This window comes from Lissotriton vulgaris, chromosome 7 (assembly GCF_964263255.1).
Source record: "Lissotriton vulgaris chromosome 7, aLisVul1.2, whole genome shotgun sequence".
Lineage (NCBI taxonomy): Eukaryota > Metazoa > Chordata > Amphibia > Caudata > Salamandridae > Lissotriton > Lissotriton vulgaris.
Genome location: NC_141695.1, coordinates 1,159,713,077 through 1,159,729,449, shown reverse-complemented (window position 1 = coordinate 1,159,729,449; position 16,373 = coordinate 1,159,713,077). Strand labels below are relative to the sequence as shown.

Below are 16,373 nucleotides of genomic sequence, written 5' to 3'. Positions count from 1 at the left end.
TTAAATTCAATGGAAATCTTAGACTCTCTATGCTAGGTGTGATGGAAAAAAGTAAAACATGTTTAGGTCTAGGCTTAAACTACAGAGATACATGCACATATAGTCGTCATTCCTATCTTGTACACCTTCTTTTTGACAACTTTAATCCTAGGTTTCTGTAAATGAGCACCAGGATGTTCTTACTGGTGTAATCAGATTTAGCCTCTGTGAAATGATGGCTAGTTTTTGTTTTTTTAGAAGGCCGGTTATGGGTATCGGATGTGGAACAAACCTATCCGCTAACTACTACTCCAAAATGCTAATCAGTTAAGTCTTGGCTAATGCTTGTGTGTTTCATTGGGGTATATTTGTGATAACTTGTTGAGATAACTTGATTTGAATCTTTATTTTGAAATGTTTGATATATATACCACATTTTCCGGCGTATAAGACGACCCGGCGTATAAGACGACCCCCTACTTTTGTTGATAAAATGTAGGTTTCGTGCTATACTCGCCGTATAAGACTACCCCCACTTCCAGCGCAGCCCAACGCAGGATGTGTATATAAGCTTAAATTCAGATGTGTGTTGCCACTGGCATTAGGTACAAGGTTTAGTTCTAATCTGTCATATTTCATTGTACACACATTGTGCGGACAGGTAAATGAGGCACATGCTCTTCTTACATACTCTCGATTGAACTTTATTACATCAGTGAAAAAGGAAACAAGCTAGTAGCACATAGTTCCCCAGAATACTTAATGCTATTGAGGACCAATAATAAGGCTTCCAGAGACTTGCGTTATTCGTCCAGAACTTCTGCAAACAACATGGCCTCATATTATGTACCTGGCACAAGTTTGCAAATGCTCATGCACAGGTGAACATCACCATGTGGCAACTGAAAATCCTGTCTCTTGCCACCGAAAAAAACAGCATCGGTCTTCTGTTAAAGTTACGATTCAGAAAAGGGGCTGGTGATGAACAGAGTGTCTGAATTAAGCAGACCACTCTTACCCAGTCCAAAGATCAGGGCTTGATCCATCACCGTTATTTATCTCACTGCCCCATCCCAGCTCAGAACCTGGCTATATGCAAATCAGTCTGTCCCTGGCCCAGTGCATCATGGGAACAGGGCAGACTAAACTACCAAGCCAATTCTTCACCAGAAAGGAGACAAGCTACCGGGGACCGGTTTCTGGCATTTCAGCCGTCTTCGGCCCGGCTTGCTTGAATCCTGATGGAGCAGTGAGAAAGGGACTCATGTCTGAGTATACCCTGCCACACCTATAGTGGCCAAAAACGATTCAGAAAAGGGGGTGGTGATGAACAGAGTGTCTGAATTAAGCAGACCACTCTTACCCAGTCCAAAGATCAGGGCTTGATCCATCACCGTTATTTATCTCACTGCCCCATCCCAGCTCAGAACCTGGCTATATGCAAATCAGTCTGTCCCTGGCCCAGTGCATCATGGGAACAGGGCAGACTAAACTACCAAGCCAATTCTTCACCAGAAAGGAGACAAGCTACCGGGGACCGGTCTGCCCTGTTCCCATGATGCACTGGGCCAGGGTCAGACTAATTTGCATATAGCCAAGTTCTGAGCTGGGATGGTGCAGTGAGCTAAAAAACGGTGATGGATCAAGCCCTGATCTTTGGACTGGGTAAGAGTGGTCTGCTTAATTCAGACACTCTGTTCATCACCACCCCCTTTTCTGAATCATTTCTGTTAAAGTTAAGCTGCACCATCTCCTATTGAGAAGCGGTCTGACACCTTCGGGTGAAGTCCGCGCTATATAAAAACGCATGAAAACATACCGTCAAATTTGGTACCCGGCGTATAAGACGACCCCGACTTTCCAGAACATTTTAAGGGGTTAAAAAGTAGTCTTATACGCCGGAAAATACGGTATATGAAAACTTAGTGTTGTCCAGGGAGTTGGTGGTTATTGATGGGTGAAGTTTGGTACCTATTGAACATTTATGTAAGCTTCCCTTTCTGTTCTCTGCATGGAAAGTGTTTTCCGTGCTGAATTAGGGTCCTCTTGGAGGATGTGCATGGTGTGGAAAATAACCTGTTCCATGATCAGGCCATTTATGAGGTAGGGCCTTGCCCTGAAGTTTCTACGAAGAGCAGGTTACAGATAATTCTTGCACTTTGTCTTTTTTTTTTTTTTTTTAGACAAAAGGGGGACTCCTGGAGTTTAATTTACTCTTGACGTATTTATTAGACTAATGCAGAAGAGTTTTAATGTAATTTCTAGGGGGGAAAAACAGCTAAAGCGCACTTTACTCTTTAATCTAGAGCCTAGCATTGCTGTATCTTCTCAAGATGGTGCTTGATGACTGGGTATAAATGGAACGACCAATAGTAGCAGTGTTTGCTCCCAATTGCGCATCTAGGCCAGATGAGGAAAATCGGAATTCAGATAACCTCTGTTCTCTTTATTAAAAAAAAGCATCCTGTATCATACCTTTAAAGTTAAATCAATCCAGGGTCTGCTACGACATCAAGGAGATGTAATGTTTTGTGCCTGGTAAGTTAACTTTCTGTGCTTAAATCCACCTCCACCACTACTGTTGTTCTTACTTCTGAGAGGTATATGTGCCCATAAGACTTTGCCAATGTGGCATTGTGGGATGCGTCCTTCCGAAAGCATTTTTGTTAGATGCATCTTCCAGAGAAGATACTCGGCGTGGCAATGCTCTTCTTCATAATCAGTGAGAAAAAAATCGTATATATATTTAGCAATCAGTTTCCGGTCTTGCCGTCCAGGTCGTTTCACACTAATTTGTGGCAGCAGAGTCCCGGAAAAGTAATAATAAAAGAGGGATTGGGTCTATCAGTGCTTTAAATGGGCAAGTAGTGTTCAGTACTCAGTACCTGCACTTCTTAAAGTTGAGAGGCTGAGTACTCGCACTTCTGAGAAATGCAATTCCTTTAATGGGAGACTACTAGCACTGCTCAGTAGTAAGCAGGTTCTCTTGGATAGTAAGTACCTGCTCTTCTAAATTTCAATTTCAAGCCCTTCTAACTATCCATTCTTTCCTAAGCACCTTTAAAACTTAGCACCCAGCAGTGATTCCCAAAATGAACCCCAAATTGTATTAATTGTGATTTTGTGTGTGGAGGTAAAATGATGAGTTAGTGCCAGAGCTGGAATTGGAAAAACCTTACTCTGAAAAGCCATAAATTGGGGATCAAGAATGGCAAGAAAAAGGGGAGTGAATTCACAAGGCGCGGAGTCATCTAAAGCAAACAACTTCTACAATTCGTTTTTAAAAACCTGTTGCAAAGAAATTAGCACCAAGGAGAAACGTCACAGTAAATCTGTTCTGGCTTAATCGTTTGCAACGGCTGCATTATAAAATATACTAAGGGGTTAAAAGCGCCTTCTGCAGAGAGCTTGTGTACCCAGTAAATCTCAGGGAATAATATCAATGGTAAGATAACTCTGATTGGTAAAGCATTTGCTGGGGATATCTGTGTTTTGTTTAGTCACAGTTTTGACTCACAAAGTAGCTTGGGTATTAATGTGTCTCCTGGAAAGCGCAATGTGTGTAGCATGTTTATGACAGATTATTTTGGTATGTTGCTCGGTAAGTGGGTCACTGCTTTAGAAACAGAGATACTTTCATTACTTGCAATTCATAAATGGAAAACCTTTTAATTGAGCACAGTAAGCATTAAATCAGCATCAAGGACCTATATGCAAAATGCAAATCATGGGTTTAGAACCTTATTGTTTGTTCCTCAACCCGTTATTATTATGCTGCTAAAAAGGGTTTCTTAGAGAAGTAAAAAAAAAAAAAAGAAAAGCCCCAAGCACTGGGGTTACATTTTAAATCCTGATTTTGTTTTTCCCGGCCATACAATCATAGCATTTAATCCCTACCATTAAAGACAATGTGTGACTCCTACACCTTGAAACCCTGTTTGACTTATGTAACATCCTGTACATTGATTTACTCGACAAACCTGTATGATTTATTGTGAATGTGTAATGTGTGCGGAATTTTTAGCGCTCTGACACCCTATAGCGTGATTATCAGTACTATAAAAGTATTAAATTAGCAAGCGCTATTTTAACAGTTTTCGTTTAAATAGCTGTACATACTTATACATCTGACATTCTTGCAGTGCATGCATACCTCTTGCATATAGGTGTTGAACAAAGTCAAAAACTTGCCTCCAAATCATAGTTTCTCTTAAGTACTTGTGAAGTGTTAATAATATGTGCGCCTTTGTTTCCCTATTGCATTGGCATCTAGGAGTTAAGGTGCAGATGGCTCCCAGTAGGATTATAGTCGAACAAAAGGAGGCTGAATGGTTATTAAATTCGCCCTTTGTTTTGCACCATAGCTGGAAAGTAAAATAACAAATCTCCTTCACCACTTGCACCTTGCTGCTCCTAACAGCAAGCAGACCATGTGCGGGCGCTGCTGAATTGTCTTGGTGTTGGCAAATTACGCCAGGACCAATTCAGCATATTTCACGGGGCCATCAAATGCCCGATCCAGCAGAATAATAGCTGCCAGATTAGGATCCGGCTGATTCTCTATTCATTCCATCACTGGTTAGTGCTGGATGCAGACCGCCAACTCAGTTTTACTTCAGATGGAATTTATTTCTGCACTCGTGACCTGACCGTTTTCAATTACTTGTACTTTCTACAGCAAGACAAGTAAGAATCTAGGTTTTTAATTTTATTTTGAAATACATTTCTTTTCCATGCCCCAACGTTTTGGGCATTTGCTCTTCCCTGGAAGGATTTAAACATCCATATGGTTTTATAAGGTAGTTGATCAAAATGTATTGGCAAATTCCTAGAAAATGGGCCCTGAAATACTGTACAAACGACCAACTCACCTAACACAGGTATTGTGCTGTTCTGTAGATGTCCAAGAAATCTGAAGGACTGGCAAATGTCTGCATGTGGGTTTACTTTTAAAAGACAATTTAGTGTGTCCAATGTCAAGCCCTCGGTAGAGTCAGCAGTATGTTTTTTAAGTTGCCTTTTTTATTGTCCTTGGTAGTAGGGGGTTTCTGATTTGGTGGCTGTTTGTTGGCTACAAGCTTCATTCTTCAAAATGTGATTGCATTACTCTCTTGTGTCTTCAGTCTTCAGGAAACGTACGAGGCAAAGAGGAAAGAGTTTCTTGGTGAACTGCAGAGAAAAGAGGAAGAGATGAGGCAAATGTTCGTAAACAAAGTCAAAGAGACCGAAGGAGAGTTGAAAGAAAGAGAGAGGGAGGTACGTATGTAATGTATTTGAAACAAAAACTTCTATCTCTTGACAAATTCCAGTTGCTTAGTGGCTCATGGGTTGTTATACATGGAACAACACTTGGGACAACACAAGGTGGCGACCGCCCTCGGAAACCCACCTGCCCCCTCAGACCACACCAAGAACCTCAGCATCATACTAGACTCATCACTCACCATGAACCGCCAGGTCAACGCCGTCACCTCCAGCTGCTTCAACACCCTCCGCATCCTCCACAAGACCTTCAAGTGGACCCCCCCACCCCGCTCGAGTCAAGGAAGACAGTCACCAACGCACTCACCACCAGCAGACTGGTCTACGGAAACGCACTCTATGCCGGCATCAACAAGTCCCTACTCTGCAAACGCCAGACTATTCAGAACACTGCTGCCAGACTTGTCCTCGGCATCCCCCGGCACGAACACATCACCCAGCACCCACATAGACTGCACTGGTTCCCGGTGGAGAAGAGTCCCCTTCAAAATACTCACGCCTACAAGTGCCTACACAACAACGGACCCAAATACATCAACGACAGAATCAACTTCCACGTACCCAAAAGAAACCTACGATCTTCCAACCTTGCACTGGCCGAAACATGCGCATCCACAGAGCCAGAGCAGGTGGGAGATCTTTCTCCCACGTTGCAGCCAAGACATTGATCAACCTACCGGCAAACATCAGACAAACTCCCTCCCTGAACACCTTCAAGACCCTCAAGACCTGGCTCTTCGGCTAGACAGTTCTACTGACTCCACTTGCCCCCTGCCCCTCTCTCCCCCCAACGCCTTGAGACCCTCACGGGTGAGTAGAGCACTTTCCAATTCCATGATTGATTGATTGATTATACGTGAAGCTGTATTCTGTCAAGTATTCAGCGTATGCAGGACTTATTGCAGATAGCTAAAAATTGACCATTGGTAGTACTCATTTCTGCTATTAATGCATGAAGGGCACTATACTTTGCATGGGAATTCTAGGCACATCAGAGAGCGACAGTCTTCAGTGGCCATTAAACTGCTTTATTTAAGAAACAGCTTAACCAATTATTAGCCATATTTGTAACATGCTAAGTATTAGACGTGCCCTAGGTGTGGTACTGCCTCTGTGCCTTGTTCTTCGACTCCCAGTGAGACCAGATGGCTGCAGTCCAGTAACATATGTTTGTCTCTTGGAATCTGGTGGAACCAGCCTGGGACACATACTTATTTAACTGTCTTGTGCACACAACTGTTTTGCAACAAATGTTCCTGCGTGTAGCAGTCTGTTTCCAGTTGCCTGTGCTTGTAGCTGCAAAAGTACTTGAAACAGACATTCCTTCTTTGTATACCACAGAAATGCATGTGGTTAGCACAGTGGCGGTACATTGGAAGAACTCTGGTGTTTCTACGTTAAAATGCTACAACACTAGGTGTGATCCTGTGCGGTAGCAGCACAACTGAATAAATTACACACTTGGTTGCATCTTTTCAGCTCTACATGGGAAAGCTAATTTATTTGAGTCCTTTTATATGGTTTATCTACTAGAAAGGGCAAAAGCTGGAACAAAGCGGTCGATAAGAAGGAAGGTTGAGATAGAAGCAGCAAAGGTGATCAGGAATATGATTGGAGGACAAAGAAGACATGTCCATGATACTCTATCTATTGTATTTCTCAGGTGTCTTCTGTCTCTTTAACAAGTCAAATAGCCAGTATGTGTTTGTGTGAGTCCTTTGCGTCACTTACTTGCACTATTGCTGTCCTTTAATCTCATATGTTTTGGTATTCCAAAGCCTAGCTGTATGCTTTTTTATTTTGACTCACCGTAAGATAGTTCACACTACATGTCACTTTAAAGTATGTACTGCAGCTTTCCAGGGAAGGAAAATGCAGCGTCTTGTAAGAGCTTAGCTTTAGAGCTCTGTGGTCTTATTTTGCAGGACAGTTCAAGAGGAAGGTAAATGACCCAAAGTGGCAGGAAGGGATATCCCAATGCTGACCCCAAGAAATTCCTGTAGGCTAGCGTGTCGCAGTGATAACCATACAGACAATTGGCATTTTACCTTGCTGCAGTTGCATACACAAAAGACAACTATGTGAGTTCCTTGCAATCCTATCTTAAACAATTAAAACTCCTATGGGCAGATAAGCCCACTGCAGCAGTAACTCCAAGAAAGCCAAAAGTAGCCAAAGTGTTGTTATAACTGCAAGACAGGCACAACCCTTAGGTAGGCCTGCCTTAACGTGCAGGTGTGCCTGCAGCAGTGCGGTTTGCAAGAAAGGTTGTTAGGCAGATTTGCTAAAGGTCCGCCTGCAAGAAAGGTGATCTGGTAAGACTGCTGCAGTACGTACTTTAAAGAAGACAATCAGGTAGGCATGCTGCAGTTCATGGCTGCAGCCAAATGACCCCTTGCTGTCCTACCTGCATGGTAGATTTTACGATAGGTCTGCAGAGCTGCAAAGTGCTAGAAACGCAGACAAGGAGGCATGCTGCGATGCTAACTGGTTGTGTGCTCCCTTTTTAGCTTCAAGAAAAGTTTGAACATTTAAAGAGGATACATCAAGAAGAGAAGAGGAAGGTGGAAGAGAAGAGGCGGGAGCAGGAGGAAGAAATGAATGTATTCAACAGAAGGAAAGTTGCAATGGAAACCTTGCAATCGCAAACTCTGCAAGCAACTTCACAGCAGCCTCTAAAGAAGGACAAAGACAAGAAAAAGTAAGCATTTTATTAACTCCCTTTCTCTTTTTCTCACTAACCTTAATTTTTCTGATTTTATTTTCCTGAATTTCTTTAGCATTTTGTTTTGATTCTTCTGAATACATCTGCAGTCAATACTCACTGTGTAACGTCCACTATCTGTACTCGCCAGCCAAGCCTGGTTATTAATAGTGCAATATCACTAATGTTCTCAAAACAACAACTTAAAGAATTAATCTCTTCACTAAAATGTATAACTACGCTTATTGGCAAACGGTAACATGCACAACATTGTGAAATTCTTTTGTTTTTGGCGCAGATTAGCAAATAGTGTATGGTCATAGTTAATGCTTCTCAAAACAAAATATTTTATGCTTGAAGAAAACACGTAGCAGAAGGCAAGTAATGGACGAGTTCTTGTTATTTACAGGCCTACAACCTTAAATAAATTCTTAAACATTGATTATGGGCTTTGACACAAGAAATGTTCATAAAATGTATGGTCTACAAGTCACTCAGTGCTTTGAATGTGAAGATGTCAGTCAGGTGCATTCCTTTTTTACTCTTGACTGGATTCATTTTAAAGCATCAAGTACAAAGTTACTCTATATGTGGGCTTTGGATTAAACCCTGGTTCACTCTTGAGGTGAGTATTTTGAAGCTATGTGTTAGACAAAAAGAAACTTGAAACAATGACTCCCTAATAGGGATATAAGTGCTTTTAATGCAGCGGAATTAGGAGTAACCAAGTACATAAAACTGTCAATAGTATGTTTTCTCCACTGAACACTGAATGTGGGGCTAAGATGACGCTACTAGTGTGGCCAAAAGAGGGAGTACCGTTATAAGAAATATTCGCCTGGATAATTCAGGGATCTAGATATCGGAGATAAAAATACCTTAGGGTAAACCTGAAGGATATCCTTTTTTTTTTTAGGCGTCCTAGGTATGATTAAAAGATTATATGGGGATGTTATAGGTACTATGGCCTTCCCATCCACTCGTTTGTCAACATGTTTCTGCCCAGTTCATTGCCAATATGGACGTGAAGGGCATTAATCAGGGCTGGGTATCCCTGTCTAGCTTCACAAAACTTCATGCATGTGAGATTGGGATTTCCTACCTTAAAGAATTGTATATACCTAGGAACAGACAAATAAATCAAGGAATTAGAGCTTGCATCATCTTGGTTGCACAATGTCATCTTTTTAGTATAAAACTACCGTCAGCACAGCGTGGTCCGTGGAAATATCGCTGCAACCACAAGGCCGAATAGCACACGTGAATATGCAAAGCTGTGAGGAGACAAAAAAGTGCAACAATAGTGAATATAAACTTACACTACTGAGAGCAGTGTTTAACATCGTCTATTCTCAAGGGTGGCGGTTAACTATATTGGCGGTTGCTCTTAGGTCGGAGTTAAGGGTATTAGTGTAATATATCAATTAACCACTGAAAGCATTTATATTTATGGTAGGTTCTCTTTTGATAATGCAATCAGAACCCCGTAATTAATACTTAGAGTAAGGCTCAAATACCATTGCGGGGAAGTCTTGCTAATTTAAAGGCCTCTAAAAAAAAACGCGCGCCTACTTAAGTTAAACCTATTACTGTCCCATTACTAATTCCTAGTGTGATGCTGAAAGCAGCAACAAACAAGCACGCTTTTTTACAGTAAAATAACAAACCTTTAAGGAACATCTCCAGTTACCTATTTGTCTCCCTGGAGAGCTGAACTCTTACCTATCACAGGTGGTGCCCGGTAAAGAGTGAGCTGCCATGTTTAAGAGAAGTTGCTGTGTAAATGCTGGCGCATGCTGGAACCGTGGAGACGTGTACTCTATTTATTGGCTCATTGCTCCTGAGCCATGGGCGTCCATAGAACTTTTTGTGGGGGGGGAGGGGGGGGGCTAACCTGGCAAATTAAGGGGCGTGGCTAATGTCAATCAATAGGGGCGGGGCTAAAATGTCAGGCACTCCGGATCGGGTAATGCTCAGGCCAAGCTGAGAAAAAAAAGTGGTGAATTCTGCATTTGAAACTGGACAACAATTAGAGCACACATGAACCCTAAAATTACCCCCCTGGCCCCTTAAAACTCATACATTCCCTGATACCTAAAATTAGCCCCCTGGCACCCCATAACCCATAACACAGACCCGCCCTGGCCCCTAAAATTGTCCCCTGGCACCCCAAAACACATACCCACCCGGAACCCTAAAATTACCCCCATGGTACCCCAAAACCCATACCCACCATGAACCCTAAAATTATCTTCCTGGCACCCCAAAACCCATACCCACCCTGAAACCTAAAATTAACCCTGCCCCCCCCCCCCCCCCCCCAAAACTCATACCCGCCATGAACCTTAAAAATACCTCCCTGGCCCTTTAAAACCCTTACCCGCCCTGAACCCTAAAATTACTCCCCCGGCACCCCAAAACCCATACCGACCCTGAACCCTTAAATTATCCCCCTTGCATCCCAAAACCCATACCCACACTAAGCCCTAAAATTACCCCCTGGCACACCAACACCCTTACCTGCCTGGAACCCTAAAATTACCCCCTGGCACCCCAAAACCCATGTCTACCGGATCCCTAAAATTACCCCCTGGTGCCCCAAAACCCATACCCACCATGAACCCTAAAATTACCCCTGCCCCCCCAAAACTCATAGCTGCCCTGAACCCTAAAATTACCCCCCTGGCACCCCAAAACCCATACCGACCCTGAACCCTAAAATTACCCCCCTTGTACCCCAAAACCCATACCCAACATGAACCCTAAAATGATCTCCCTGTCACCTAAAAACCCATAGCCACACTGAACCCTAAAATTACTCCCTGGCACACCAACACCCGACTGGAACGCTAAAATTACCCCCTGGCACCCTCTGAGGGTTGGGCCATAGGGCACCTCTCTGCCTCCCTCTGAGGCTTGGGTTATAGGGTACCTCTCTGCCTCCCTCTGAGCCTGAGATCCTGGGGCACCTCACTGCTTCCTCCCCCTGAGGCTAGGTTCCTTGGATACCTCTCTTCCTCCCTGTGAGGCTAGGTTCCTTGGATACCTCTCTTCCTCCCTGTGAGACTAGGGTCATAGGGTACCTCTCTTCCTCCCTGTGAGACTAGGGTCATAGGGTACCTCTCTTCCTCCCTGTGAGACTAGGGTCATAGGGTACCTCTTTTCCTCCCTGTGAGACTAGGGTCATAGGGTACCTCTCTTCCTCCCTGTGAGGCTAGGGTCATAGGGTACCTCTCGTCCTCCCTCTGGGACTAGGTTGCTTGGATACCTCTGCCTCCCTCTGTGACAGGAAGACTCCCTCGGGAGAGTCCACAAGTAACCTGTGACAACAGCACACCCTCGCACATGAGTACTAAGACAGCTGTTCTATGTACATGTGTGTAACAGCATTTTTTAACTTAGGGTCACTCTGTTCAATCCATATAAATACTAATGTTGTTTTAGTAATAACTCCCACTCATTGGCACACACAAACCTGGGGGTTCCTAGCATTTATTGTACAAGCTGATTCCGGAGTGGCACCTTGATGGAGAGTTCAAGATTTGACTTCTCCATTTTAGTTCCTGAAGGGAGCAGCTAGCCTGTTTAGCGAAAACAAGTGAGCATTGGCAAACCCAATAGTTTGTTTGAAAATGCTCCTTTAATAAATGTGACGTGTGTGCGTATGTGTTTGTGAGAGTGTGTGTGTACACGTGTGTGAATGTGTGCATGCATGTTTGTGTGCATGTGAGCAAGTGTGTGTCTGTGTATGCACCTGTGCGTGGGTGTGTCTGGTTGCATGTGTGTGTGTGCGCATGTGTGAATGCGTGCTAGTGAGTGCACGTGAGCGTGTGTGTGCATGCGTCCCGAGTGTATGCACTTGTGCGTGTCTGGTTGCATGTAGGTATGCGTGAGTGTGAATGTGTGCATGCATGCCTGTCTGTGTGTGCATGTGAGCGCGTGTGTGCATGCATCTGAGTTTATGCATCAGACAGAATGATAATGGGTGGGAGGGGCTGCGAGGAGGAGTGCAAGGCGCCCCATCAGGGAATTAAGGCCTCTTGCAGGGAACAGCTCTGCTTCCTGCGGGACCCAGAATTACGGACAAAAGGCGTCCCTAAAAGCATGGGCGTCCACAATGGGGGCAAGGAGGGGCACTCGGGGGGGGGGGGCGGGGGGGGTTAGGGGGGGCAAGCGCCCCTCCTTACCCCCCCTGCGGACGCCATGTCCCGAGCTATCATGGGAAATGTAGTCCTTGCAATCCGCGTCCCAGTATTTCAGTCTCAAAATAAAGTGGTGAGTTTGTTGACAAACTACATTGATTAACCTTGACAATTAAGGTTAAGAATTAATATGGGCCAAGAAGCAGGTGATTTTTCATTTGAAAACATGGCAAGGTATAAGACATCCGTTCATACCTAGAGAGTTGCTACACAGCGTGAGCACGCTCCCTTATATACGGGGGATAATACTACTCCTGCACTATCACTTAGCACTGCACGTACTTCCTTGTTTTCTGGTCCTGAGGAGGCGCCAAGGATCATTCTGACCATCTAGGCGTGAAAAATGTCGACCTGACCCTTCGTTACATAGGGCACCTCACAGCCCAAAGATGTAACGCACAACCTTCTGGTTTTTCTCACTCACTGTGCACGTAGGATCCATTTCCTTTCTCGCACCCCCCCCTACATTCATCATACAGCAGTTCTCTTAAAAGATCTCCGCCAAAGCGACACTTCGGGGGACCCGTTGGGCATTGCAGCACCTGCCCAACGAGGAGCAAATGCCCAATGATGAAACATGACACCTCTCTGGGTGTGTGAGGGCAACAAGAGACAAAGTGTGTTCTCCCTCTCCCACAGTGGATCCCAGACCTAGGCCTAACCTACTTTTCTCTCAGGCTGAACACGTTTTCCTTCCTTTTCTTCTCTCTATGTGAGGGTGACTATTCAGCATCCACACTTCTGGAACAGTGACCCTCGTTTTTGGTTAGAGGTGGGAAAGCTATCAAACCGGGGTTCCCTGATGTCCCTGGGGTGAAGTAAATGGGCAGAGTTGTCATAAAGAGAAGAAAGTGGTGGAAACATGGCCGTCCCATCGCTCTTGTGTGGCTGGAACCTAGCGGCGCCTCCGGGATGCAGCTGGGCGGATCTACTGGGTGAACAGTAGTCCTGCAGAGTTTTGACCTCAGCCCCACCGGAACGTGGGCAGCCCCAAGGGGCAGCGTAACAGCCATTGACTGCAATTGACATGTCGCAAGTGGGGCCGCCGGGGCCTGGACCTGCTGCAGAATGCAGACTGTGCTGCCTGCGTAAAGTCTGAATACATTTGATAGCGCTTGAGAGAGCGGGTGCACTTACTTGCTCGTCCGGAGTCCGTCTGGAGACTGTGCATTCCTTCCCCTTGACACAACTTCTCTCCACGGGCGCGACAGTTTTGGAACTCCACTATGACGACAGCTAAAGGTAAAAAAGACCTGGTCTGTCCACAATCATCTTACAAAATCAACTGGGGACTCTCAAGGAGCCGGTCCAGTCTCAACAGGGGATGGCTCAGAAGGTGAGGTCACAAGAGAATTTCTGGAAGCCCTGTTCGCTTCCCAGAGGAAAGATATCTTGGCCATCAAGTCTGACCTGCAGGCGGGTCTCTGGGAAGTACGGAGCGATGTGGACGCAGTCGGTAAACGGGTGGCCGCAGTGGAGGACTCTTCCACTACCAGGGACCAAGATATCACTGCACTTCAGCAAGAAATCCTACGGCTGCGGGATCAGCAGCTGGACCTCCAGTCGCACTCCGAAGATCTGGAAAATAGGTCGAGGCGCAACAACGTTTGTATTCTTGCTGTCCCAACTGGAGCAGAAGATCTGGAAGGATATGTTTAAGACCTCTTCCGGGCAGTTCTGAATGCAACGGCGGAATCCTTCTTCAAGAACGATCGATGTCATAGAGTATGCCCCCCCCTGGTCAGCCAAATCGCCCTCCTACGGACATTCTGGTGTGCGTGCATGCTTTTAAGGTAAAAGAGGAGAACCTCAAGGCAGCCCGCTCCTGTCAACCTCTATGTTTCCATGAGCACCCACCACAGCTCTTCCAGGACTTGGCAGCCAGTACCTTTCAAAAAAGAAGAGACTTTCGCCCCATGACCGACTAACTCCGGTCAATGAGTATATCCTATTCCTAGGGGCACCCGTTTCGTCTCATTTTCCATCTCAACGGGAAGCTACACCCAAGTTCACTCCATGACCGAGGCCTGTAAGGTGCTTAACTTACACCTCGACGATCTGACCGCCCAGCCTGATGTTTTGGGCCGGGAACCTCAAGACGTGGTCCCTCAAGACGTGGTCCCTGAAGCGGAAGGGGCCTTGATCGCCTTCGCTTAGACAATGATAAAAGAGCGTTCTGCAGTTCTCCGGACCCTCGCTGGTACAGAAGTGGACTCTCTGGACTCTAATGACTGAGGGTAACCTATGTGTGGGTTTGTTTTCTTTTCCCTGGGCCCGGCGGGCGGTGAAACTTTTCACTTCGCTAAATGGGGAGGTCCCTGACTCTTTTGGCAGTCTCCACTTCTTTCTGGCCCTCTGTCGAGATGGACTTTGTGTTCTGGCCTTTGCTATTGGTTTATTGTTTTAGGGTTTGTTTACATTGTTATTGGGTGGGGGGGTCCTCTAGCCGGTGAGCTTTTTACTTATGGCCCTTCTGGTTAGGTTCATCCAATCACATTTGCTCGTGTGGTCCCTTCCGTGGTCTGTACCTCTCTATCGGCTTCTTATCATTAGACATATAGTCAGGTTCTTTACAACCTGATGGAAGTTAAGGTAGTCTGCTATAATGTCTGAGGCCTTAACAATTCTACCAAGCGAAGGGCGGTACTCTCCTTACTTGAGCATTCAGAGGGGGTATATGTCTTCTTCAAGAAACTCACCTGCTTCACAAAGACAGGCACTGTATGCAACACAGGGAGTTTCCCTTACAGTTCTGGTATTCAGGGACGAGTAAGAAGGGCAGGGTGGCCATCTTGTTCTCCAAACACTTTAGAGGTTCCATAGTGGGCTCTGTGTCAGAGATTAAGGGGCGCCTCTTAGCGCTGAGGCTTCAAACCAGCACCTCCAATCTCACGATAGCCTCAATCAATTCCCCAAACGAACATCAAGAGAAGTTCCTGACTGGGGCCCTGGCCGAGGTTCTCCACACGCCTGATTCCTTGGTGGTGGTGGGCGGCGATTTAAATTTAGTTATGGATGCAAGGGACGGACTGTTCTAGCTCGAGGACTGGTGGGGCGGGAGCTTTGTCACGGAATGGTAAGGAGTGGTTAGAGTAATGTGGGATCAGGGATGCATGGCGCATCATCCACCCCAACGATAGGGACTATACCCATTACTCTGCGGCCCATAAGTCCTATGCCCAACTGGACCACTTTCTCGTCACCCAGGCCGCGCGGGCATGCACTCGGGCATCTACTACTGATGCCCAGTCTCTTTCAGACAGCGTACACATATCTGAAAGAAACACGTCAGTGATGGATTCCTTACCTTAGAATTACCCCCAGGCGACAGACTGGATCCGGAAAGTTTTTGTCAGCATTACCCCTGCGTGACGGTAGGCTTTGTCGTGCGGCTTCGGGTATGTCGTTGGTGCCGAGATAACGTCGCTGGAGCAACTTAGACGCACCAATGCGCTCTGACGTCAGTTCTTTCTTTTTCTGCGCTAGCAAGCGCAGATCTGGAGAGAGTGGTACCCGAGTAAATTTTTTGCTGAGTTATTTTGGGGACATTTGACGGACCCACACCATGAGTGTCTCTACTCCCTGGGGCACAACCACGACTCAGTCGTGCCCCAATTGCCCGGCCATGGCTCCAAAAACTTTTGCTGGAGGTCCAGGAGTCGGCTCCGCGCCTTTCAAGGTCCAGGTCCCGTGGGAAGGTCGAGGGACCGGTCGCGGAGCCCCCACCACCATCGTTCGAAGAAGTCTTCGCACTCAGAGTCCGGTAAGGTGAAGCACAAGAAGTCGAACAAGCTTTGTCGCTCTTCGCCTTCCCCTAATTTGTCACGCAACATGGATGACGTTGGTGCCACCCCCGCAGCTCCGGCAGAGCCTGCGCAGTTGCCGACGGCCTACCCGCCCTTTCCAGGACTGTCAGCAACTCTGGCTCTGCTACAGGACTTTTTGTCAGCCATGGCCTGCCTTTTTGGCTCATCAGGCCCCTTCAGCATGCTTTCGAACCCCGGGGGTCCGACTGAGGGTCCTCGCTCCTTTTCGTTCCTGGTTCCGGCCCGATGTCGTCGACGACTCCGGTCTCAATGCCTAGAGACCCCCATGGATCCATGCATGGATCCCAACCGATGTCTGTTGGCTTTGTATGACCTCCACCTGCTACAGCGGGACTCCAAAAATAATTTCTAAATCTGCATCGTCATTTCCCTGAAATCTTCTAACACACATTCATTCAC

At 46.0% G+C, this 16,373-nt stretch overlaps 1 protein-coding gene across 6 annotated transcripts in view; it reads left to right on the top strand.

The window, feature by feature from the left end:
* Positions 1-16,373, top strand: part of SEPTIN8 (septin 8) — a 406,279-nt gene that overhangs the window by 356,583 nt on the left and 33,323 nt on the right. For 5 of the 6 annotated variants that reach the window (XM_086931616.1, XM_086931619.1, XM_086931618.1 and 2 more), the window contains 2 exons: positions 5,103-5,235; positions 7,752-7,942. In XM_086931616.1, the coding sequence (XP_086787742.1) occupies positions 5,103-5,235; positions 7,752-7,942 (324 nt within the window). Of the gene's footprint in view, positions 1-5,102; positions 5,236-7,751; positions 7,947-16,373 lie in introns of those variants that run through there. The other variant, XM_086931617.1, reaches the window with a different exon arrangement.